Below are 25,187 nucleotides of genomic sequence, written 5' to 3'. Positions count from 1 at the left end.
GGGACGGGAGGACACGCCCCTCTGGGCAGGAGGACACGCCCCCCGGAACGGAGGACACGCCCCCCGGACCGCAAGGACACGCCCCCCGGAACTATGGGGATACGCCTCCGAACCGGAGGACACGCCCCTCGGACGGGGGACGAACGGGATTTGGGGTCGGGGGCGTTCGCAGCGTTGGGGTCAGGGGGATGATGAGGTGCTGGGAGAGGTTGGACGGCGGCTCTGAGGCCATGGAGTGACTGGCGATGGGGGTTTGGGGTGGGAGGATGAGATTTTGGGGTCAGGGCGTGAGCGAACTGTGGGGCTTTGGCACCGGGTCCCGAGGCCCGGCCCCGCCTGGGCTCTGTGATTGTTCACTTCAGCCCATGCAGCGGATCCAGGTGCCTGCCTGCACCTGTCGGGAATGAGCCGCCCACGCTCAGGTGTTTCTCATCTCCAGCCCCACGTGAACCCTGCACAGCGAGGGCAGCTCAGCCCCAGGGATGCCGCCTTTGCAAAGCACTTCGGGCTCCATCAGTTGTAAAATGTTCCTTCAGCACAAAATATTATTATTATTATTATTATTATTATTATTATTATTATTATTATTATTATTATTATTATTATTATTATTATTATTATTATTATTATTATTGCCACCACTACTATTATTTCCTGTTGCTTTGATGTGTGTTAAACACCACTAACACGTTATGTTTTTAAATTGAGGGCAATTGCAGTGAGAAAAAAAAAAGAAGGCATTTATTGGGATCATAACTATCAGCTACAGGTAGGGAGATTATTAACACACCTGCCCTGCAAGAGAACAGTGAAAGCTGTGGATAAATTATAGATGTGTACACAAATTGCAGGCTTTAGTAATGCACTGAATGAAGAATTTATTGGTTTATAATTGTGACCAACTGAAAAAACCAAGGGGGTTGAAGTGATGCAATGAGCCAGGGCAGGGGCTAAAGGAGAGCCGAGGGCTGGCTCAGCTCCCCAAGCCCCCCAGGTCCCCCCACCTTCCACTGTCCCAGGGTGCTCCAGGTGCACCTGCTATAGGGTGACACCCTGAAAGAACAGCACTTTGTGGGGGCTCTGCTCTTATCCCCACCAGGAACTCTGGCACAACCAGCACAGCCCAGGGAGCCCTGTCCCCCTGCCTCAGTTTCCCCAGAAAAGCTGCCCTCAAACCTCTTTCCCCCAAAACAGAGACTCTGCCCCAGCATCCCCAGCAAACTCAGGCCCCCCTGCCCTCTCCGTGCTCAGAGGGGCAGCACGGTGGGTCCCCCTCTCCCTGCAGGGCCCCGAGCAGCCCCAGAGCCAGACCTGGCTCCTCAGGCACTCAGGGAAGGCTCAAGGCTCACACACCTTCCCTGCAGCGCTGGCCCCTCCCCAGGGATCTTATCAGCAGCTCCCAGGGGCTCCTGCCCACACCCTGATAAGAGCTGGGCTCCCCATCGTGGGCTTGGGGTGTCCTGCTGCCCCCCAGCCCCGCTGCAGAGGGTCAGAGCATCCCGTGGAGACACACACGGGGCGAGTGCCGTGCCTCCATCCTGCCTTCCCAGGAAGGGGCCACCACAAGCAGAGTTTACTGAAGCCAAACCCATCCCTCTCGGGCGCACGGGGAGGACTCCAACCTCCGCACCCTCCCTTGGCCAGCTCGGGGATGCTCCTGGGTAGCCCCCAGAGCAGCAAGAGCCTGCACTCCACTCCTGCCACACAGCAACAGCCCCTGGGCTGACCAAGGGGAAACTGAAACAGGAAAAAGAATTAAAAAATAATTATTTTATTTTTTCAAACAAGATCAATAGCAGAGTTACAGAGGCATTTCCATGCCTAGTCAGAAGTTAATACATCAAAAAAAAATTAGAAATAACTTAACTGGAGCTATCATTCAACAGCCAAACCAAGGGTGGCGATGCTGCTGGCCCTGGATCCTGCTCCCCAGAGGCACCTCTGTGTGCTGCTGGGGATGCTCTGGCAGATCTGGGTGAAGCCATGGGCAGCCCATGCCACCCTGCCACCCTCACAACACGAGAGGGGCTGAGGGAGCCTCATGCCCCAGCACAGCTCCCCACCTCAGCCCCTGAAGCTGAGGCAGTGGAGATGTGCCAGTGGTTGGAAAACTGCAAAAAGGTGTAAAACACACTCAGGTTTTCTTACCCTTTCCCTGCTCCTGCCCTGGCACTGAGGTTAAAGGCACTTCATGTCCCAAACTGCAGGGGATGAGGCAGAAAGGTGGGGAGGGGGTGCCGAGGCAGCACCCCCACCAGCAGCTGTGTCTCCCAGCACAGCAGGACCCAAAAGGCAGGGGTGAAGGCCATGACATCCTCTGGCCACCTCGGGCAGGGGGACAGTCCTCTTCGGCGGCAGCCTTGGTGCCAGGACACGTCACAGGGTGTGACACCAGCACTGCAGCCACAGACATCCCAGTCTGGCTCCGCTCGGGCCAGCCCCAAAAAGGCACGGAGCAGCAGAGCCCTCGCAGCTCTGCCAGGCCCAGGGCAGCACTCTGGGGTCTTCCAGCACCAGCAGCTTCCTGGGGCTCCCCTCTCCGGGGAGAAAGCGCAGGGAAGCTCCCACTTCCACAGCTCTAGGCCAGTGAAGCAGGGAGACAACAGTGCAGTGGAATTCCAGGGCTCCAGCTGCCCCCTGGCTGTTCCTGCACAGCCAGGACAGGAGCAGGAGCAGGAGCAGGAGCAGAGCAGCTCAGGTCAGGTCAGGTCATGTAGCGGGTGACAGCCCTGAGGGCGTAGAGCAGAGCTGCCTGCATGCGTGCCTCCAGCAGGAGCAGGTTGATGTGCACCTACAGGAGAGCAGGGTCAGGCACAGGGCCAGGCACAGGGCCAGCACCTGAGCACCCTGCAGGGGGAGGGACGGGCCAGCACCTTCTCCGAGTGCTTGAAGTGCCTCCAGAACTGTGCGTAGATCTGCTTGGTTGTCCTCTCCGGGTAGCAGGCCACTGTCTTGATGTAGACCTTTAAGTTGCGCTCCAGGAGCTGGTTCACCTCCCCGTAGTCGTAGTCATCATAGCTGGAGAGAGGAGGATGTGTTATTGCAGACACTTGTGCACTCATAGAATCCAGAGTGCTTTGGGTGGGAAGGGACCTTTCAGTCCCACCCCTGCCATGGCAGGGACACCTTCCACTGTCCCAGGGTGCTCCAAGCCCTTGTGTGTCCTTGGACACTTCCAGGATTCCACCACCTCTGTGGGCAAAATCTGCCAGAGCCTGACCATCCTTACTGTAATTTTGTATTAAATTCTCCTTTCCCAGGGTTGTTCTGAACCTCAGCCAAGCCCGCCACCAGCAGTGCTCTAACCCAGACAACTCACTGGAGCTGCTCCTGACCCTTCCCAAGGCAGGAAAGAAAGCCCAGCCAGGTTAACCCAGAGCTGCTCCTGGCCCTTCCCAAGGAGGAGCAGAGAGCCCAGCCAGGTTAACCCAGAGCTGCTCCTGGCCCTTCCCAAGGAGGAGCAGAGAGTGCAGCCCCTCCGGGCACGCACCGGATGCCGAAGACGCAGTGCACGTAGTTCCAGATGGCGCGGCGCAGCACGGAGGTGTCCACGCCACAGTGCATGGCAATGGTGTTGTAGGTCAGGTTGTAAACCACCTGGAACTTCTCATCCAGGAGCTGTCCCACGTCTGGGTACAGGCGGTTGATCAGCGAGTAGCCGTGGTCCTCCCATGTGTAATCCTGGTGGAGAAAGGACGCTAGGGTAGGGGTTTGGTGGGGAAAAGGGGGATCCCTCTGTCCTGGTTTCAGGAAGGGTGGAGTTAATTTCTTTTCAGTCGCTGTTCCAGCACTGTGTCTTGGATTTGGAATGAGAAGTGTGTTGGTAACACACTGATGGTCTGGATTTTTTGCTAAATTTGGTTTATCCTGAGTCAAGGACTTTATTCCTCTTGTTTCAGGGTCTGCCAATTGGAGGGAGCACAGCCAGGACAGGCGACCTGAACTATCCTCAATCCTGGGAACAGCCCTGGCATAAACAGGAGGCACCCCCAGAGCTGAGGCACTGCTGAGCACCCACCTGTGCACGGAAAGTGGGGGGGGCCTGCTCCCCCCTGCGTGTGAAGTCCTTGTATCCGAACTCAGGGTCCTCCAGGAAGCAGCGGATGTTGGACTGCAGCGAGGGATCCAAAACATCTACAAGGCACCAACGCAGAGCCATGAGCCCAGGTGGAGTCAGCGCTGCACTGGGGAGCTGATCCCACTCTCCCTCAGGCAGGTTCTGGTTCTTTTCACCCCCTCGGGCTCCCCTGGCCCACGGGGACCTCCTGTCCCCAGAGTTGCCCCCTGCACCTCCTCACCTGAGGAAGGGACCAGCAAACTCTCTGTCTTCTCCAGCTCGAAGCGTGTTGCCATCTCCTCCTGTGTGACTCCGTCCTCCTCCAGCTGGTTTTCCTGCAGCAGCTTCATCCTCTCCATCAGCACCTCCACCTCCTGCATGGCATCTGTGCCCTGGGGAAGCACAAGGCAGGGTCAGCCCTGCCCCTGGTCGACCAGAGGGGCTCCCAGCCCCAGATCTGCTGGCACTTGGGGGAACCCCTGGGCATCTCCCTCTGGGTTGGTCCTGCCCAGATTCCAGCAGCTCCCATCCCTAAAAGTGTTAAGGGCCAGGTTGGACAGGGCTTGGAGCAGGCTGGGACAGTGGAAGGTGTCCCTGCCCATGGCAGGGGGTGGAACAAGACAGGCTTTAAGGTCCCTCCCATCCAAGCCAATTTGTGATTCCCAGGGGCAGCCCCATAAAGCATCCCAGGGTACATTCACACCCTGCAAAGCAAAGCCCCTCTTACCCCAGAGCCCCCCACGCTGTCCCCAGAGGCGGGGCTGCTGTTGCTGTGGGGTGAGGGGGCCCAGCAGCTGCTCCCCACGTCCTGCTCCCCCTCGGGTCTGATGCCGCAGCCGAAGACAAAGGATGCCAGCGAGTGGTAGTGGGTGAGCAGCACCAGCGCCTGCACCAGCTCTGCCAGCGACCAGCTGTCCTGCCCCGGCCTCAGCAGTGCCTGTGACACACAGCAGGGCTTGGAGGGATCCCCCAGCCCACCCCAGCCCAGTGCTGGGGCACACCAGGGGCAGGGATACAGGAGTGTTTGGGAAGTGCCTCACCCATAGACCTGTCAGGGGCAAGTCGCCCCTTCCCACCCCTTCCTCAGCCCTGAAAGGGTTAAACCCTGGGGGCCGTGCACACAGGAGGTGACCCCTGGGATCAGTCTGTGTGTTCTGGGGGGATCTGTGCTGGCAGCACCAGCTCCCACCTCGATGTGCTCCTTGGTGACGAGCCAGGGCCGGTGCGCCAGCAGCTTGTTGATCTCGTTGAGGTTCCGGAGTTTCTGGGGGGCACAGTGCAGCCCCTGCAGCCACGCAGGGCTGCCCCCCGTCTGCAGGAACTCCCTCATGTGCAGCCCCACCAGGTAGGAGCAGCGGTGCCGGGCTGCAGCCTGCGGGGAGAGCCAGCAGTCAGCCCCAGCCCCGCCTGGGGTCCCACCCTGCCACAAGCCCCCGAAGAAGCCAAGGCAGGGAGCCCACGCGTCCCACGTCACTCCTGGAGGGTTTTCCCTGGGGATGTGACTTCCAGACAGGGGGATTTTCCCCCTCACTATCAGTGCCAGTGCTCCAGAGGGTCTGGAGGGAGGGTGTTGGGGTACCCTGGGTGGGCACCAGCCCCAAAGGGGTTTGGGATGTCAGATCAGAAAGGGGCCCATCTCTGGGGTCCCAAATGCCTCCTGAGCAGCAGTGCTGGGACCCCAGGCAGCCCCTGTGTCCCCACAGCACCCCCAGGGCCCCGCTGCTCACCATGATGGCGATGTAGTGGCGCTTGTGGTAGGGCAGGGGCCCGTCCATGCGCAGCAGGAGGCACTGGGTCTTCCAGAAGCTGCTGAGGTACTGGGGGTGCAGCCCCATGACCATGGCGACGTGGTCCACCCTGCCTGCGGAGACGAAGGCCTCGAGGAGCTGGTGCAGGCTGCTCTCCCCACCTTCCTGCGGGATCTGCGCGAGGAGGAGAGAAGTGAAGGGCTGCGAGCTGTGGGCTCCCACCCTTCCCAACCTCCCCTGACCTAAATGGAGACGCCCCCCAACACGCAGGAGCCCAAGAGCGCCGAGGCTGGATCCTCACCCCAGTGGCAGCGCCCTGCCTCCGGAACGGACACCGCCGGGGGCCCCCGCTGCCCGTGCCCCCCCTGCCAGCCCCGGGGGGCACAGGGGGCTCGGGGGTCTCCATGGCAGAACCCACACAGCCCGTCCTGCTCGGCCTGTGGGTTGGGTTGTTTGTTTGGGCTCTGCAGTGCGAGGGAGGAGGAGATGGGGGTCAGCCCCCAGCGCAGTGACGAAACCACGGCGCTATCTCTGCCTGAGGAGGAACATCTGGAGCAGTGAATGTGGGCGCTGAGATAGGGCCCAGGTGCCCTGGGGATGTCAGGACAGAATGCTGGGGTCGGCCAGGGCAAGGGTGTGGGTCTTTGCATCGCAGGGGAAACACAGATGTGTCTGACTGAGTGGGGAAACTGAGGCACAGGCAGGGCAAGCAAACACCAGGGTGAAATAGAGCTGTTCCCCTAATCTCCAGAACGACCCCCCCCCAATGCCACAAGGATCCTCCTGGGGTGGGTGACCCCTCTCCATCCCATCCTCAGCATCCCATCCCCATCAGGCACCAGGAATAGGAGGGCTGGGAATCCTTCCCGCAGCAGGGAAGGGTGAAGGAGACCCCCACCCAAGCCAATCCTCATCGCTTTACCTCTCCCAGGGGAATGAAGGCGCTGGGGCCCCTCGCCAGCTCCCGGGCAGCCTCAACTCCTCTTTCCTAGGAAGGAAGGCAGAGCCGGGAGTCAGCGGAGCCCGGGAACATCCCCGTCGGCGTCACCGGAAGGGGTGACTCAGGCGGACACCGGCACGGGCCGCGGGGCCGTGTCCCCACACCCTGTGCGTCAGGCTGGCCGCGCCTGATGAAACCGGGCTGCGATGTTGCTGCGCTGTGTGACACAGCGGCACAGCCGGCTGCGACACCGCTCCGAGCGCGGGGCACCACCGCCACGGGACGGCAGCGAGGAACGGGCACAGCACGGCACTGGGCAGCGGGAGCAGCACTGTGCCGACGGCCCGCTCCGCGGTCCCACCGACCCTCCCTGGGCACAAAACGCCACTGAACATCACCATTTCCCCGCACACTGGCAGGGCTGCCCCTGCTCCAAGCACGGGGTTCGGGTCCTTTCTGCCCCACACTCCTCGGGGCTAGAGCTCCCGTGTGCGGCCAAAGGGCTGCTCCTGTCCCGGCCGCTTTCGGGACATGTCCTGGCTCCTCGCCTCCCTGCAGGCGGGCGGGGCGGGCAGCGGGGCACGACCCCACGCCTCTCCGAGGGACGCCCGTGCGGGCTGCACCGTGCGCGCCCGGGGACGGGGCGGTACAGCCCGGGAGCCCTTACCTGGCCGTCCCGCCGGGCCCCGCAGCCCCGGTGCTCCTCCGGCCCCGCGGGGCTGCACGGCGAGCCGGCGACCAGCATCGCGCTGGGGCTGGGCGGCGGGGACAGCCCGGGACAGCCCCGGCCGCCCCCGGCCCCCGCAGCGACCCCGGACCCCGCGCCCGCCACGCTTACATAGCACGGGGCGGGGACACGCCCCTCCGCCCGCCTCCGCCAATGGGAGCTTGGGGGCGGGACCACTCAGCAACAATCAGACCAATGACAATGCGGGGCGTGGCCAGCGCGCAGCCATCAGGTCTACCCATGGCCGGGCGCCCTTCCCCGACCCCGCAGCCGGGGCCCGAGAGAAACCGGCCTGAGGCAAACACCCCAGCTCCGGGCACGGGCATCACAGGGATATCGAACCCCCCGAGTGAGCCCAGGAGGCCAGAATGCTCCAAAGAGGGCTGGAGACCCTCTCCACTGGACAAACACGGGGAGAGCTGAAGGGGTCCAGCCTGAAGAAGGCTCTGGGGGAAAACTTCGAGCCCATTCCAGAGCCTAAAAGGGCTCCAGGAGAGCTGGAGAGGGACTGGGGACAAGGGCCTGAAGTGCCAGGACAAGGGGGAATGGCTTCCTGCTGCCAGAAGGGAGGGATAGATGGGATATTGGGATAGAATCCTCCCCTTTGAGGGTGGGCAGGCCCTGGCACAGGTGCCCAGAGCAGCTGTGGCTGCCCCTGGATCCCTGGAAGTGTCCAAGGCCAGGCTGGTCGGGGCTTGGAGCAACCTGGGACGGTGGAAGGTGTCCTTCCCCATCAGAGGGGGGCAGAAAAAGATGAGCTTTAAGATCTCTTCCAATCAAAAAGTCTGGGATTCTCTGACTCTTTTACTGGCTTTGGTGTTTCTCCAAAGGGACAGAAGAAAAAACAAAACATGAAAACAAGGGATAAAATCCCACCCTCACAACCATGGGCTGTCCCAGACACAGCACGGGTGCTGCCTGACAGCCCAGCACACAGGAGTCGCTGCACAAACAACTCAGGATTCTCCTGGCAACAGCCTCCTCTGGCTCCGGGCTGAGCTCCTGCCAGCAGGGGAACGTCAGAGCTCCCTGGCACTGCAGCGCCAGCCGCACAGCCCACGGCTGGAACAGCCACCCTCGGCACAGCCCACAGGCCCAGCCTCTGCATGCAGGAGGGCACGGCCACTTAGAAACGTCCCTGGGCATTGCTCCTTGTCCTTGCCCTTTCCTGGGGCTATTTTTAGGGTGTTTTGCAAACACGGCTCTGTGCTGAGGCTGTGGAGTCTGGGTGCCTCGGGCCACCTCAAGGTTTCCAGTTCTGTCTTTTCATTTGTGTCATTTCAGAGGCACAATTTGGGGGCTTCATTTCATGTGATCCGAGGGAATGTGGCCCCTCACTGACCAGGGTCAGAGGTGCTGGTTTAGCCTCTGTCACCCCAGGCCAGCTCTGTCACCTGCTCCTTCAGCACTGTCACACCCCACAGAGCTGCACAGGTGCTGCTGGTCACCAGCCAGGCCTGGGGCTGCCCAAAGAAGCTGTGGACAGGGCTTGGAGCAACCTGGGACAGTGGGAGCTGTCCCTGCCCATGGCGGGGGTGGAACAAGATGAGCTTCGAGGCCTCTTCTAACCCAAACCATTCCATGATGACTCTGCAGTTCCACCTGAGGCCATGAGCTCTGTGTTTGCTCTGGCTGAACACATCAGCCTGGAGGGGAAAAAAACACATCTCTTCCTTTGCATCAGCAAAGGCAACACGGAGCAAGCAAAGTGGGGGTGGCAGAGAGGGGGAGGCTGCCTCTGTTCTCCCCTTTCTGCTCCCCAAAAAGCTCTGGATATTAGAGGGACAGGGCTGTGGGTGTGCATCAGGCGATGATCCAGCTGGAGAGATGGGCTGGAGATGCTGCCAAATATTTAATATAAAAATATCCCATCAGAAGACACGAAGGTCTGTGCCAGGAGGACATTTGTCCCACAGACAAGTCCTGCATGTCGAGCAGGGCTAGGAGGGGCCAAGCACCGCGGGGCGGGCACAGAACTCTAGGTTTTGGGGCAGCACGGGATCCCCCATCTGTCCCTCACCCCTGGTCAGCCCACTTGGCAAGCACGAGGTTACCTGCAGCACTTTTCCCAGATGGCTCCTGCTGGCTCGGGCTGTCAGCAGCATCTCCCTCCTGCCACAGCAGCCTCCCAGGCTGGGAGCCAGGAGCAGGCCATGCTGGCCAGTGCAAAACAGCTTCAGCACCCCACAGAATCATGGAATTGTTCTGTTCAGAAAGCTCTCTAAGATCATAGAGTTTAACTATTACCCCAGGATGGCCAAGGCCACCACTAACCCATGTCCCCAAGTGCGACATCTGCATGGCTTTTAAATCTCTCCAGGGACATAAAAACAAGCAAGGGTGGGTAATTATTTTGGGACTGACAGTGCTCTGGTTACCATCCTGCTGACTGGAAAAGTCTGGTGCTCCAGGAAAGCTGAACAGCAAGGGAAGCCCAATTGCTCAAGGTGTGTTACCTTGGAGGGAGGTTGGCTGGGGACAACTCCTGCTTTTTTCAGCAGCTGGTGGCTTTGGGCAGCCCAGATTCTGAGAAGGAAGGGAAGCAGCAGAGACCATACAGGGACACTGAGGCAACACCTGGGGCAGGTAGACATGGAAGATTGTTTCAGTGTCTCCTTTCCTTACATCTCTGCTCAAAGATCAGCATGCTCCATGTGCGCCAGGAGACTGGATATGAATAAGGAAAACAGTCAAAGCTAAAACCCTTTTAGACTCCCAGACCTCTGGAGATTTCCTTGGAAAAAGATGAGAGGCAGCCAAATTTTCTTCATGGAAATCTCATGGGAAAAGGGAAAGCCTCCATGCCAAAGGAACAGGTCCCTCTGTCTGTGCCAGTTGTATCCCCTTGCCAAGATCAGAAATACATCTCGTCAGATACAGCCGGATGGGCCCAGGGAAGCTGGATGTAACCAAGTAACCAGGATCCTAGCAACAGGCTTGATGGGAGGATTTAAAGATAGAAAAAAAAGTAGGAGCAAAGCAAACAATGGGAAAATATTGTCTCATTCCCCAAACTCCCAACCCTAGAGCAGGAGATAAATCAGCTCCAGGCAGGGCGAGGTACTTTGGTTGTTTTGGTTTTTTCCCTTTTCAAAGCAAACAAAGTATCAGTCACAGATGAGGATTTTTTAAACCACTTTTACAGGTGTCATTTGTACAAATCAAAGCATCCCTTGAAAATCTCATCATTACAAACATACAAAGAAACGATGTTGGTGTTACAAATCAGCTATGCAACGGCAGGAGCAATTTATCACGATTAAAAACCCTACTGAACAGTATTTACAGGGCCTTTCTCCCTCTTTTTATTTCTTTATGTTGAGGGAAGGAAAAAAGCAAAGCCCACAGTTAAAAAAACTCCCACCAATGCACTTCATTTTCTAAAAGTATAAAACTGGGTGAGTTTTGCCACACTCAGGCAAAGTGTAACAATTTCTGGTTTTGCTTGTTTTCACATTAAAAGTCTCTTATAAAAACCAAAAACAAACCCATGGCAGTGTCCGATGAAATGTGCTCCTTCCATGCCAGAAGCAAACATCATCCCAAAAAAGTGCCTTTGAGTAAAATCAACTTTAGTAACAAATAAGAAACAAAAGGATGAAAAAAGTAATCACAAGCTCTAGTTAAAAGCTTCATCAAAGCCCTGACGGAGCAGCCGCCCTGCAGCAAAAGCGTGAGTTCTCTTACCTACCTCCAGCCCCTGCCGGGGGTCTCCAAGCCCTGAGATGTTTCTCCACTCCCTGACTGGCGCTCAGGATGTCGAGGAGCTCCTGCCAGCCCGGAGTTGTGTGGTGCTCCCCCTCCAAGTGCTGTTTATCCACCACCATCACCCCAAAAGAGGTGCCTGGGGGGACCCAGCCCAGCTGGTCTGGCTGTAAGGGTCAGTGGCAGCCATGCTGTTTTGGGGCAGCACATCCCTGGTACAGGGAACTCTCATAGCCCTTTGATCCTGCTGGTTTGGAATCAGCAGTGAGAAAAATCCCTGGAGTGCCCCAAAAAACACTCCCTGGCTTGGGTTGCTGCCTGAGTAAGTGCTTTCCTGGAGCCAACCTGGCCCCTGCATCTGGAAGGGGCAGGGAAAGGGGGAAGAGAGGGAATATCCGAGCCTTGAACTCTCTGTGTAAAGAAATGGAGTAAGAGACACTTGATCACACCAAGCTGCAGAAATCATCAAAATCCCAGAGGTCACCACATAACCAGGGCACTGGGCGGGTGGGGGAATTCTAGGTGGGTTGGGGGCTGTATCATTCCACTTTGGCTCCCAACCCAAAAGCTCTGATCAGAAAAACAAGGAAACACAAAACCAGGCAGTTTGGTTTGCCAAGTTGACAGAGAAAATAAGAAAAAATCCAAAACAAAACACAAAAATCTTCCAAGATAAATACATGGCCCCCATTTTGGAAGCATCTTCAAAAAGCTGGATCAACTGTTGTCAGCAGTGGCACAACCTTCCAGGAATACCTGTTGGGCTGGTGAGTTCTCAGCTCTCTTTTGAAGAAGGAACAGTTCAAGGGAAAAAAAAATTCAGCTCCCACCACACGCAGCTCCCATTTTATCTGCAGAACAACTGGCCATGGCAATTCCCTCACAGCAGCAGGCTGGGAACCAGCAAGGAGCCACTAATGCAGCAGGTTCCTGTTTGCTCATGGAAAGGGCTGGCAGTGGTAGCAACTGGTTAGGAAAAGATTTCTTCCAGAAAACAGTACTTTAGGGGGGATTTAGGAAAGCTGGGACCTCTCCCCATGGACTGAAACTGGCCACACTCAAGCATGCTGTCAGAAGGTAACACGCACCAGGAATCCCATGGAGTCCACAAGACAGAGGTTTGGGCTTCCAGCCATCCTGCAGGCCTCCCACACTCCTCGGCTAGTGCAGGGGAAAGCTCCCAGGCTGGGGGCTTGGCTTTAAGGGGAGGTTATTGCTCCTGACTTCTCAGGCTTTTTGCCTTTTGACAGGGCAGCTGCTTGCTTCAGGAGTTCTCTGTTCTTGGCCTGGAAATGGGGAAATGGGTATTTAGTGGCATGGATCATCACTAGCTCTTGGGATCCCTGTGCAGAAGCTGCTGACATCCTGCACACAGCTGGAAAGGGGGCACAGATGTTGAGCTCACCTCTAACCTCCTAGAGAGGGCTCTCCCATCCCAGCCCCACAGGAAAAGACAACTACAAAATGATAGAACCCACGAGACCGTTCAAAAATTAATCCTATGAACAGTTCAAAGTACCTACAATACACTGAGAGGATCTGAACTTTGATTTTGCAGCCATTGAAAAAGATTTCCAGAGACTCAACCAATAGCAGCAGAAATAAAACATCTGGACACCAGAGAGTTCAGGGCAGTCCCAGCGTGAGCTGAGCACAGACATGGAAAGCCCCAAGAGAGGGAAGTGGCTGGGGCACACCTGCTCCTGGATCTGATGCTCCTTTACCTTCAGAAACAGCACACCCAGCCCTCTCCACACTACATCCCAGCATTCCACATGCCCTGTGAAGAGATTCTGGCAGGCACCAGCACTCTGACAGTTGGAGGCCTCCAGCCTGCCTTCCACTGGGATACTTCCCCAGAGTGGGTGTGGATGGAGGAGGGGCTGTTTCCTCAGGGGCAACAGAAGCCTTTTGTCTCATCCCCTCCCAGCTCTCATTGCTGGGGCTTTAGATCTTTGTATACCCAAAGTAATTAAACGGCGCAAAGTTCATTTCTGTGTCTGATTTCTTCCCCTTTGACCTGATCCCTTTGGTGGCTCAAACTATTCATACTGATAGTCTGCTGTGTCTCCACAGCCATGACAAGAATCTTGCTCTCCCTGCTTCCATCAGCTCAGGGACTTCTTTATTTGGACTAGAGATACAGGGTGAAAAGAACTGCCAATTGTTCCTTTGTTCTCTCTGGTTACTGCTCACACAAATCACAGGGAGGTGATTTAGAGGCTCAGGGAGCTGACAAAGGTTCTGCAGACTGGAGAAACAGGTTCAAACCTGATTTTGGCAATAAGTAAAATGAGTCCGATGGCTCCTGTCTAGTCCATAAGGGACACAACATAGCACTTTAAACACAGTAAGTGTGAGCCTGAGTGGAGAGCAGCAAGGTAGGTGTAAAATGGTGGTTGGGATGATAGCAGAGCTGAGGAGGGGCTTGCCTGGCAGCACAGAGGCTGTAGGACACGGCTGAGAAACATTAGCAGAGCTCTGTGAGCAGTAGCTCACAGGGTGTCCTGATCAGGAGTGTCCTCAGTCCCTCCTGGACACAGCTCAGGAATGTCCTCAGTCACTCCTGGATACAACACAGCTCAGCAGTTAAACTGACAATGCTGTCACCTGTAACTGCTCCATGACCTCCTTGTGTGTCTTCTCCATTTGGTTCATCTTTGCCCTCATCTGTGATTCCTGGTACTGCAGGTCAGCTTTCAGCTCCGTGATCTGTGTAGAAACCAGGAAGGAGCAAGTGAGCTGGAAGAGGCAACAGCTGCCCTCCCCACAGACCCCTCTGCTGTGGGAAGTGTCTCTACAGAAGGCGTGTGAGACTGGCTGAGGTCACAGACATGCTGGCAGTGCTGAGGGACTGCAATGAGACCAGAACTGTGTCACTGAGAGCACAGAGCAACTGCAAGGGCCAGCACTGCATTTCTCCAAGCAGCAGCATGTTTATTCCCAGTCTTGCCCACACACAGAGGTCTCCAAGAAAGTGGTCAGGAAATGACCCTTTTATGAAATGAGATCCCCTGGGTGGGTCCAGAGGGCCTCTTTGGCTTTGGAAAGGAGGCAGCCTGGAAACAGCCAGACATGTTAACTCCAAGATAAAAAGCCAGGCTGTGTCAGAGTGTGATCTGTGAGAACATGTCAGCCAAGCAAGGACTGTACCTTCTTCTCCTTCTCCAAAATCATCTGATCCTTCTGGTGAAGCATCTTTTTTAAAGTAGCCACTTCCTCTTTCAGCTGGGCAATGATGACAAAGTGGTCGGTGCCAGGGGAGTCCAGGGCGAGGTCCGGAGAAAAACTGCAGCAAAAAACAGGGAGAGGCCCTCAACAAAACTCTCCTCTTCACCAGGCAGGGAAACTCCCACAGATGCTCTCAAAGGAGAGTGGGAATCATTTCATGATCATTCACGATCCTTTTTGAAACCAGAGAGCTGAAGTCAGCAATCAGAGAGATAATTAAAATTTACGCTTCCCTTTGGAAATCTCTTTGCTCACAAGCAGTCCTTGGATGCACTGCAGAACTTCCCACTGAATGAAAACAAATATTCTGGCAAGGAGGGGACATGAAAGAGAAACAAATAACCTCCAAGTTCAACAAACAGAGCAAAAGGAAACAGCTAAATTTTTCTGAGCAAGGAAAAGGGGTAAAAAACATACTGGACCTCGTAATATGATTCTGCCATGATAAAGCAATTTAGGGAGAAGCTTCATTATTCCAGAGTAGGAAAAACTCTCCAGGAAGACAGAGAACTAGCTGAGCACATCACCTGTACACCACCAGGTACTCTAAATCTGAGCAACCATCAGCAGAACTATCTGTGCATGAGTCACTGCTGCACTGGTAAATCACAAACCTCCCTAGGAGACACCAGTGACCCAGGCAGGCACATGCAGTTCTGTGCTATGGGAATATGCAGACCATAAGATACAACAAGCTGCAGCCACAAGACCCAGGGAGCCCACCTGATTTTTCCCTGCCCTCTGTTCCATCCCTAAAGCTGATTTTTACCTCCTCGTGCTAAGTGGGCAGCACACTCCCAGCCACTTGCACCTGAAACTGCTATATAAAAACTGAACAGTAATAAGACAACAAAGCTCCACCTAGAAGATTACTTCAAGTCTGGCTGTTATCAGATAAATAGAAATAAATCATCAGGGTAACCTAAAGCCTGACTTTTTTTTTAAAAGCCTCCAGAGTAGGTCAACACTCAGCTTTAAAGGTGGGAGCTGCAGCAGAGTGGGACAAGCATGGTCTCAACCCAAAATTCTGCCTCTGTCCAGGATGTTTCTACCTCTGAGCTTCCAGTCCCCAAGCTGTACCCTAAGGCAGAGAGTACTTGCTGCTCACTTCACACGGGGTCTCCACCAGCACCTGGAAATGATCCATTTTCTAATTAAAAGCACTACAGTCTGCTGTGACAGGACTCGTTAGTAAGGATGTGGCAGGGGAAAAGGCTCGCTCCCCACTGTGCTGGGGATCTGCAGAGGGAAACAAAGCAGAGGCAGCTTCCCAGATCTGAGAGCCAGAGGATGGCCCTGAGGCACTGGGAGAGAAAACCTGGCAGAGGAAAACTCAGAACTGAGGGTCTGCAGGAGACAGCCCGGAGCAGCGGAGCCCTGCATGGCTAAAACATGCTGACAGCAGAGTCCACACTAAGATGTGGCAGCTCTCTGGGCACACTGGATCCAGCTCTGGGCTAGGCAGAGAGGTTCATACCCACACACTAGCACTGAACAACTCCCATTTTAAAGCTTTCCCAATAGTTTTCCCAAGTGAGGGCTGTGCAAGATGATGCTGTGTGCTCCAGCACCTTTCTATGTGCAAGCACATTATTAACAGCAGCTTTAATTTCCCACTCACTGCAAATATGCTGGGGAGGAGAGAAATAAATTTTAAAAAATAACAACAACAGTAACCAACAGCACAGAGAAAAGAGGCTTCCTCACTAATTCCCTCTGGCTGAAAACAATCCCTAGACACACCATTCCTTTGCCCAGGCACGCTTCCCTCCTGCCATGCCCTGGGGTGATAAAGAGTGCCAGGGGATGCCCACAATTCCCTGAGCAGCTCCAGCATGAAAAATTCCCTGCCCAGCAACTGCTGCTGCCCAGCAAAGCCAGGAAGGCGAGAGCCAGCCCTGCCACCCAGTGGGGAGACGGAAGGGACAGGAGGGCCACCAGCCTGCACACAGCACCATCCCTGGGGCTTCTGCATCCACCAGAGGGGAACTTGAGCCAGCTTGAGACCTCCTCCTGGACGGGTATAAAATACCAGACTGGTATTTTCCTGTCCAGCTGCTGCAAAATGCCCCTTCAAATGCGTTAAGGTGCTAAATAAAGAAGCAGATTTTTTTTCCTCTTCCTTGGTATTTTTTTAAAGACTGACAAGATAGTAATGAAAGGTTCCTCGGTCTTAAACCCCATGTTACAGAAGCAGCCTGTGACTCCAAAATTTGAAGAAAAACTGCCATACACAAGTTAGTCTTTTCCTTTAACAAACAGATCAAGAATTAAAACAACCAACCAAAAAAAAAAAAAAAAGCCATTTCCTCTACAAATAAACTCAAGATCCAGCCCCTTGGGATAGGTCAGGGGGACATGAGCTCTCCATGTCTGAACAGCCTAAAAGGCACACCGTTAATTAAAGGGAAATTACGAGCTCTTGTTGTTTTTAGCAGAGACAGAAGACAAAAATGGAGCTGTTCCCAAGGCACCTGCCTCTCTCTATTGATTGGAACAGAAACCAAATCGACTGCCTTAAACTCCATACCTGTTAAATGGCAGAAATTAGGCAAGGCAAATGCCAAGATTAAAGATTTTGCTATTCAAGTCAGGCTGGCATGAAGAGGCAGAGACCAGGCACTAAACCAGCATCCACATTTCACCTTAGACAAAAAGCACCTGCAGAGCTGCCTCCAGCTCTGAGCCCCCAACATCAAAAGGATGTGGAACTGCTGGAACAAGCCCAGAGGAGGCCATGGAGATGTTCCAAGAGCTGGGAGAGCTGAAGGTGTTCAGCCTGGAGAAGAGAAGGCTTTGGGGAAACCTTAGAGCCCATTCCAAAGCCTAAAGGGGATCCAGGAGAGCTGGAGAGGAACTGGGGACAAGGGCCTGAAGTGCCAGAACAAGGGGGAATGGCTTCCTGCTGCCAGAAGGGAGGGACAGATTCCTTGGGAAGGAATTCTTCCCTGTGAGGGTGGTGAAGCTCTGGCAGAGTTTACCCAGAGCAGCTGTGGCTGCCCCTGGATCCCTGCAAGGGTCTAAGGTCAGGTAGGAGGGGCCTTGGAGCAACCTGGGATGGTGGAAGATGTCCCTGCCCATGGCAAGGGGCAGAATGAGATGAGCTTTAAGGTCCCTTCCAACCCAAACCATTCTGGGATTCTATGTTTTTTCATAGAATCAGTGCACTCAGTGCAGTACAGCCCAAGTCACAGAGCTTTAAACTATGCCAGGACTTTCCTATGCAAATAAGAATCTTTTACAAATGAACTTCACTGCTGAGCATCCTGAGGCACTGCTGCCCTCCCCCTGCCAGCAGTGCTGTCACTGCCTGGTGTTACAAGCACAATTTAGCAGCTTGTCTGCAGTGACAGGAGAAGGGACTGCAGTGTGCTCATCTGCAGAGTCTGCAGCATAAAAACACTTTGCCAGCATTAGCACAGACGATGGGGACACCAAGACTGTCCCAGTTAGGACCAGCAGACCTGCAGGGGCTGGAGGTGAAGCCGGTGTGCTGGGCACTGGCAGCACAGAAGGATTAGTAAGACCAAGTCTGCTGCAAGATGTGCTGCGAGTCACTGGGAGAGAAAACTACTCCCAGTGCAGCAGCAACAGAGCTGTTTGCTCCTCCCAGAACTCACCCAGAACAAACCATTCAATACCCTTTCAATGACTGCTGGAAATCACCCTGTCCACATATCATAGCTATTGTGAGCAACAATCATGCTGAAATATGTAAACAGAGGGAATTCAGTACGACACAGTAAAGGAATTTCTACCATATCCAAAAAGAAGCAGTAATTTCAGAGAAACTGGACCCTGACTGAAGGTGTTGCCAAAGTCAACTGAGCTCAAACATGCCCAAATTTTGCCCAGTTGAGGGCTACACCAGAGGTTTGGCTGGAGCTGGGGTACAGGATGTTGGGGCTGATCTCAGCAGGGAGGAGGTGCTGGTTGAGTCAGTTTACTCCAGACTCTGCTGCTGCAAACACCCTTGTGCTGCAGCAGACCTTAACTCCCTGCTCAGGCTGTGTCCCACACACCAGTGTGACTCTGGGAGGGACAATCTGGTAGTTGTATAAAGGGGAGGGATTTGGGGGCTCACTCTCATAAAAGAACCCTCAGCCACTCCAAACCCACTTTAAGGAACCCCCATTATTACTCCTCTCAGGAAGTGCAGCCATTTGTCTATTTAAGGCAGCTGCAGCTTGCCTTTTCTCCTGCGTGTCGCTGAAGCTCTTCAGTTGCTAAATTTACACTTGGTTTGTTACTGGAACTCATCAAAAAAAAGCCTGTGGCAAGGCCTACAGCCTTGGCAGGAGCCAGACTGACAATATCTGACATGAGAGCAAAAGGAAGGCCCTTGATTCCTTCAATACATGCTCCTGCTTTCCAAACACATGGCTGACCAACCCAGAGCACAGGTCATTTTGCTTTTCGGGTATTTTCAAGCCAGCAGGGCTGTTACAATGAGTTGTGAGATCTCAGCCCAGGATCTAATGAGGAGATAAAAACAGCTGATGCTGTCCTACAGCCCAGAGCAGCGGCCTCTCTGACGGGCTGCACCAGTTCTACCAGGGCTCTGTTTCCATTCTCTCCTCAGGCTCCACCAGCCCTGAAGGCAATGGAATTCTAACCCCTCCACACTCAGCCATGGCTCCTAAGTCACAATTAGTCCTTAAATTTTTCCAGCTTTTAACTGAAAATGCTGTTCAGATGATAAAAGGTATTTCACACCTCTCCATGGGTGCCACTGCCCTATAAAATTATTGAAGTTCTATTTCACAGAATCATAGAATCCCAGAATGGTTTGGGTCAAAGGGACCTTAAAGCTCATCTCGTTCTGCCCCCTGCCACAGGCAGTGTCATCTTCCACTAGATGAGGCTGCCCTAAGCCCCATCCAATCTGGCCATGAACACTTCCAGGAAGGGCATTTCCCACAGGAGCATTTTACAGTGACAAGGTGTCAACAGTACCTATAGGAGAGATCTGTGATCTCAGAGACACTGAAGGCAGGTAGCGATTAATTAATTACCAGTGTCTTTAACAAACCCTTTGGCACCAACTGTGCTCTGGTCCATGCTCCCAAATCCCTGCTGTTCAGAAAGAGATCTGTTGAGAGGGACAGTTCCCGTGTAGGAGGCAGTTCCCAGGGAGGGAGGGGAGAAAACAATGGGTGATCTCACTTCAGGATGTCAATGCCTTGAGCAACAGGACAATGGTGGGCCCCGAGAGTCTGTTGGGAAGCAGCCCACTGCGCCAACGTGGACGGGGCCCTCTGGATAAGGGGGCAAAGCATCTCGGGAGAGGAAGGAACGCTGAGAATCAGAGAGGAAAGGCAGGAATGAAAATATGCATGCACAAGACCATAAAAATACAAATCCATCTCAATCTCCTGTTTCTGCTAGTGACTCCCATTCTGCTGCACAGGCAGCCGGCATCAACATGATCCAGCATCAAGTGTGACAACAGAATGGGGTGGATGCTTTGCCAGAATCAGAGAACCATGGAATGGTTTGGGCTGGAACGAATCCTAAAGAGCATCTTGTTCCATCCCCTTGCCATGGGAAGGGACACCTTCCACTAGACCAAGCTGCTCCATGACCCATCCAACCTGGCCTGGAACACCACCAGGATGGGGACTCCACAACCTTTCAAGCAAAGCTGTTTGATTGCTTGTCTCTCCCCCAAAAGCAGGAGGGGACATAGGAAGTGGGTCTGGATCTTCTCCTGTCCTCTGAGGCTCTCCCTGCAGATCAGTCTGACAGACCTCAAAGCACAAAACCTGCAGACCTCACCAGCCCCTCTCTCCCTGTGGCTGCAGGAGAGATGATAAAGTTAGTTTGGCTGCAGTTTTCCTGACAGTTGGGGAGCTCAGCCAACACCACCTTGGTCCTGCTCCATCCAAGCAGGTACAGGTGCTCAGTATTCTCTTCCTCTTCAAATCTATGTCTAGGTTCCAGGTAGCACTGCCTTGCCAGGTTCTAGGACAACCCCTCGAGGTCTTAAAGCCCAAGGCCTCTGCTCTAGTATAAGGGCTTCCTGTTATTCACACACAACTCTGCCTTACATAAACTCAGCAAACAAACCACCCGCCCACAATTTCCCCACGTAACAGGCTCACCTGTCACCATTGGCAGATATGGCATCAAACTTGGCTTTCTTCTTTGGGATTTCATTCTGAATGGAAGACGTGGATAAGGTTTTCTGGCTAGAAAAAGGAGGAAATTGTATGTCAGAACCTGAATGACTTTCAGTCTAAGACAGAGAGGCAGATAAATATTCCCACCCACTTTGATCCTATTAAAACAGTATTTCCCATTGCTAAAACGATAAAAAAATCATTCCTTGAAGAGTAGCTGGAGACTAAAAATAAACAGAAAACAATGAGTCAGAGCAGTATGTAGGTGAAGAACTCCTGCTTAAAATCCACATTTTAATCATTAAATTTTACAAATGCAACTTTGCTCTCACAGTGTACAAGTTCAGTAAGTTGGATCACTAAGAAGCACAAGGCTGTACCAGCACAGTGAGGTTTGCAAACAAGCAAAGCGTGACTTAGCCAGACTGTCCTGAGCTCAGACCATGCCCAAATCCCTCCTAAGGTTACCTGTTGTAGTGGCTGCCACTGCTGAGCCTACTGAACTGCTCCTTCTCCTGCAGGCTGCCTCGGGAAGAACTGCTCAGGTGTTTGCACTGCTCTTTGGTCTTCTGCAGGACTCGTTTATAGGACAGTGTGCACAACCAGCACAGCAGCTTTCCATCCACCTGGAACAGGAGACAGAAAGAAGCTTTGGTCTTTTTTCTGCCCACAAAGCAAATACAGAAAAGACAAGAAGCACCTTCAAGCTTAGGGTTACATATGAACAAGCAGGGACTCAAAAAGAATCCTCTGAATGGACAGGCAGTCACTGGAGACCAAAACAGCAAGGGTGTCTGCTCCAGGAGGCTCAGCAGGGCACCCTTTATGGCTGCAGCACTCCAAACAACAGATCAACAGATGTTTACAGTTTGCCTCGATAAGACACAGCTCCTACACAGCACTCAGGGTGTCTGAGCAAAGGGTGTACAGAAACCATGAAGGGGTTTCCCGGTGGCGGTATGACACTTGTAGGTCCTCAGGCTATTGAACAAATATCATTCTCCATCCCTCTCACAGCCTCACACTTCATTCAGAGGTCTCTGCTTCTCTGCCAGCTCTTGGGCCAAATTCAAGAGATCTTTCTTAGAAGATCTGGCAGAGGCACACAGGGGTTCAAAGATTAAACAGCTCTAAACCAGAGCAAAGTGTACAGAAAACACTTTATAATCAAGAGATATGGATCATGGAATGGTTTGGGTTGAAAGCAACCTTAAACCCCACCCAGTACCCCCTGCCATGGCAGGGACACCTTCCACTGTCCCAGGTGCTCCCAGCCCTGTCCAGCCTGGCCTTGGGCACTGCCAGGCATCCAGGGGCAGCCACAGCTGCTCTGGGCACCCCGTGCCAGGGCCTGCCCACCCTCCCAGGGAGGAATTTCCTCCCAGTATTCCATCTAACCCTGCCATCTGGCAGTGGGAAGCCTTTGCCCATGTCCTGTCAGAAATGCTGCAGAAGATGTAAAGAAGATGGAGAGACGATCAATGTAATCAGCCCTTTTACCTTTTTAGTCTTCTTTAACACAAATACTGACCTTCTTCCTGTCATCCTTCCGGTCGAAGGCGCACTGCTGCTTGCACTGCTCACACGAGTGAGGAGGGCCGTACTTTTTCTCTGAGTTGGTGCAACGCTGGCACTTGTTTCCAATAAAAGCTGCTATGATGTTGCAGTACTGGCAGGGTTTTGGCTTTAAAAAATAAGAACAACTGCTACAGCCTTCTAACTACAGTAGTACACTGCTTGTTCCCATTCTCCCCATAATTTCAAACTTTTATTTCCTTATTCTACACAGAGAATAATGCTGATCCAGGAGACAAAACTTCATTTGGATCCCTGGCCTCCAGCTAAGTGTATTTAGCCATGGCACTCAGACCATTTATCAAGTGCTGTGAAACCTTTACAAAAAAACAACAAAATAGAACCAATCAAAATCTCTATTTCAGATTTCAGACAAGCAGGAAATAAAGATTTAACACTGCTTCCTGCAGCAATCTCAGTCTGTGTAAGCACAGTCTTGTTTCTACTGGGTGTCAAACAGATAATTTCCTGGCCTCAAACAATGCAAAGCTCTTTTTTGTGCCAAAAGAATAGAAAAAGTAAAAGCCATTTGAGTGACCCATATTATTGATCAGTCATGCTCTTACAGCTGAGCCAGTCCATAAACTGCTCTGAGATTTCAGCAGGACAAAGACAAGAGAGATGAAAGGAAGAGAGGCTGGGGAGGCTGAGCCCCTCACTTACTGTGCCATAGAGCTTCACGTTCTGAGCACACTTCTTGCATATCGTGTTGGTTTTGCTGTGAAGAAGGACAGATCATTCTATCAACACATTCCAACAGAAATGAAACCTCTGTGTTTAGGGTGCCTGGCTCAGATCCCAGCCTCCCCTCAGCTCTGCCTCTGGTGATGAGGCCGGATTCAACCTCTCTAGCGACTCAGATACCAAAATGCTTTTCCCATCCCCATCTGGCAGAGGACAAATGGCCAAAAATTACAAAGGAGGTGTCTTTTAATTAAGGCATCTCCAGATGACACCCGGTTTTTGTCCATACAAACACAGGATTTGATCACTGACTAATCTGCAGCATGAGTGATTCAGCATCAGGGCAGGCTCTACTCTGGAGGTCATGGCAGGAGAGGGCAGAGGTATATTTGTCCAACAAACACAGGAAGGAACACCTCACACAACGGCCACACACAGCCCTGGGATTTACCAATCCTCCCTCTGACAGCTTCACAACTTGTCAAAATACAAAAAAACATGAGTCCATCTGGAGGACACATAGCAGGAAATAAATGTTAGATACCAGACATCAGGCAAGAGGAAAACTCATGGAAAAATGCATCTGAGCTCTGACTGAAAAAAAACCCCAAGCAAAAGGTGTGATCCAAGTGCACTACAGACACTGCAACTCGCCCAGCAGATCTTTGGAGGTGGCCAAAGGTCTCCCAAGTTCTCCACAGCAACAATCTACAGGTTAAGGCTCAGTCACTGAAGGTGTGGAGCATTACAGCTCCCGAGGTGTGATCATTCTACCTGAAACCTGGATCTCCCCAGCTCAAGCATTTACCTTTCCTGCTGGAATTCAGTCCTGCAGTAAGTGCATTTAACAATGGGATGAGCAATCCGGCACTCCTGCAACAACAGAGGTGTTTCATGAGCTGCAGTGCTGCTCCCCAAGCCCCAGATCTCCTGCTGCCCTCCACTCCCACCACATCCACACACTTGCAAGCATTCCCTCCCTGTACAGTCATGCTGAGAGAAGAGGAAGGGTGCTGGGAATGCCGTGTGTCACAGGGGAGCCAGGTGTGCCTCACACCCACAGAGCAGGGTCACGGGGCAGCCCGGCTCCCAGGGCAGGAACACACAGCTCTGCCTCAGGTGTTCGCCAGTTCCCTGTACATCTGGCTGTGCTCTCCTCTCATCCCAGCTTCCCCAGATTCCCCCACCTTCACCTGCCTTGTCCCAGCCTCAGTGGTCCCAGGCTACTCCAGTTCCTGTTCCGTGTTCCCTATTTCACCCAATCTTGTTCTTCCCCACCCTGTCAGGCTGTCTCCAAAACCCACCTTACTCCTTTCAGGACACCATCAAACCTCCTAGAGAGGTCTCCAGATCCCCTCAGGCCTTTGCTCAGGAACAGCTCCCACCTCCCCTCTGTTCCCCACACCAGCCCCATGACTTCCACTGCAGCACCTCCAAACTGCCTTCAGTGCCCCCGGGCCCCCCTGACAATCAGCTCCCCTAAAGAGCCCTTCAACACAACCCCCTAGCAGGTTCAGGGCTTTAGCCCCATGCTCCAGCCCCTCAAAACCTCCCCAAAGCTCCCCGGCCCTCACACACTCCCACTGCTACCCCACAGACCCCAAACACACACCTCAAGGCCCCACTCTTCATAAATACTCCCAGGATCTCCCCACAAACAGCCCCTCAGTTCTTCTAAGACTGCAGACCCCTTAAAAACCTTGCTGGTCTCCCTCACAAACAAGCTCCAGGAGGCCCTTTACCCCTCAGACCCCTCAAAGCCACTCACAGACCACCCCACTCAAATCCCCTCACAGATCGCCCCCCACTTCCCTCAGAGCCCTCCTCAGACTCCTCTCCCATCAGCCTCCTCCCACATTAGCCCCCATAAGCCCCTCGCAGCGCGCCCCCAGCCCCTCTCCTGGACCTTGCAGAGCTGCTGGCCCTGGCTGAGCGCCTCGAAGGGGAAGCGCTGGTGGCACTTGGTGCAGGCGTACAGCGCCGCCATCCCGCCGCCCCGCTGACAGGCGCGGCCCGCCCGCCCTCCCGCCCGGCCCGCGCGGCGCCGCCTCCGACCGCCGCCCATTGGCCGCGCGCCGCATCATTCACGCCTTGACCGCTTCTTATTGGCGAGCGTGCCGTCACTCACAGCCGCGGGGCGGGGCACGCCGGGGAAGCGTTAACGTCACGGGGAGCGCCGTGACGCAGCCTCTCGGTCCCGCGTGACGCGACGCGCGGGGGAGGTCGCGCGAGATCGCGAGTGGAGAAGGGGGCGGGGATTGGGGTAAGGGGCGGGGCTGAGGCGGGGCCGGGGAGGCGGGACCGGACATGGCCGGGATGGACCGGGATGGACAGGGCTGGACATGGACAGAGAGCCCGGGATGGACAGGGCTGGACATGGCCGGGATAGACTTGGACA

General features: G+C 54.1%; 2 protein-coding genes across 4 annotated transcripts; both read right to left on the bottom strand.

Annotated features, from left to right (window-relative positions):
- Positions 1-1,755: 1,755 nt before the first annotated feature.
- On the bottom strand, positions 1,756-7,490 carry SESN2 (sestrin 2). Of its 2 annotated transcripts, XM_063177412.1 has the most exons (10): positions 7,413-7,490; positions 6,728-6,793; positions 5,785-5,979; positions 5,247-5,429; positions 4,785-4,994; positions 4,299-4,449; positions 4,019-4,134; positions 3,491-3,681; positions 2,874-3,018; positions 1,756-2,791 (listed from the first exon to the last, which is right to left on the bottom strand). In XM_063177412.1, the coding sequence occupies exons 1-10, from the start codon at positions 7,488-7,490 to the stop codon at positions 2,705-2,707; spliced, it is 1,422 nt and encodes a 473-aa protein (XP_063033482.1). In that variant the 3' UTR covers positions 1,756-2,704. The 2 variants fall into 2 exon arrangements, with proteins under 2 accessions (XP_063033482.1, XP_063033483.1); XM_063177413.1 differs by lacking the exons at positions 6,728-6,793; positions 7,413-7,490 and adding an exon at positions 6,107-6,672.
- Positions 7,491-10,337: 2,847 nt separating this feature from the next.
- On the bottom strand, positions 10,338-24,789 carry FAM76A (family with sequence similarity 76 member A). 2 transcript variants are annotated; one of them, XM_063177252.1, is made up of 10 exons: positions 24,696-24,789; positions 23,598-23,662; positions 22,769-22,823; positions 22,062-22,214; positions 20,999-21,156; positions 20,513-20,599; positions 19,575-19,706; positions 14,331-14,466; positions 13,788-13,889; positions 10,338-12,463 (listed from the first exon to the last, which is right to left on the bottom strand). In XM_063177252.1, exons 1-10 carry the CDS (start codon positions 24,774-24,776, stop codon positions 12,377-12,379), a joined length of 1,056 nt encoding a protein of 351 aa, XP_063033322.1. In that variant the 5' UTR covers positions 24,777-24,789; the 3' UTR covers positions 10,338-12,376. The 2 variants fall into 2 exon arrangements, with proteins under 2 accessions (XP_063033322.1, XP_063033321.1); XM_063177251.1 differs by lacking the exon at positions 19,575-19,706 and having other exon boundaries at positions 10,346-12,463.
- Between the last annotated feature and the right edge of the window lie 398 nt (positions 24,790-25,187).

The sequence above is a fragment of the Melospiza melodia genome, chromosome 27 (assembly GCF_035770615.1).
Source record: "Melospiza melodia melodia isolate bMelMel2 chromosome 27, bMelMel2.pri, whole genome shotgun sequence".
NCBI classification, from domain to species: domain Eukaryota; kingdom Metazoa; phylum Chordata; class Aves; order Passeriformes; family Passerellidae; genus Melospiza; species Melospiza melodia.
This window is presented reverse-complemented; position numbering and strand designations above follow the sequence as displayed.

Bases quoted from the DNA above. Each gene is read 5' to 3' on its own strand.
- SESN2 (XM_063177412.1), bottom strand. From the start codon at position 7,490: ATGCTGGTCGCCGGCTCGCCGTGCAGCCCCGCGGGGCCGGAGGAGCAC. The intron at 5,980-6,727 runs GTAAAGCGATGA...CTCCTCGCGCAG, and splicing joins CCTTCATTCCCCTGGGAGAG to ATCCCGCAGGAAGGTGGGGA. The intron at 2,792-2,873 runs GTGCTGGCCCGT...GCTCTCCTGTAG, and splicing joins ACTTCAAGCACTCGGAGAAG to GTGCACATCAACCTGCTCCT.
- FAM76A (XM_063177252.1), bottom strand. From the start codon at position 24,776: ATGGCGGCGCTGTACGCCTGCACCAAGTGCCACCAGCGCTTCCCCTTC. The intron at 23,663-24,695 runs GTCCAGGAGAGG...CTGTTGTTGCAG, and splicing joins AGGGCCAGCAGCTCTGCAAG to GAGTGCCGGATTGCTCATCC. The intron at 14,467-19,574 runs GTGAGATCACCC...TTTTTGCTGCAG, and splicing joins CAAGGCATTGACATCCTGAA to TTTTTCTCCGGACCTCGCCC.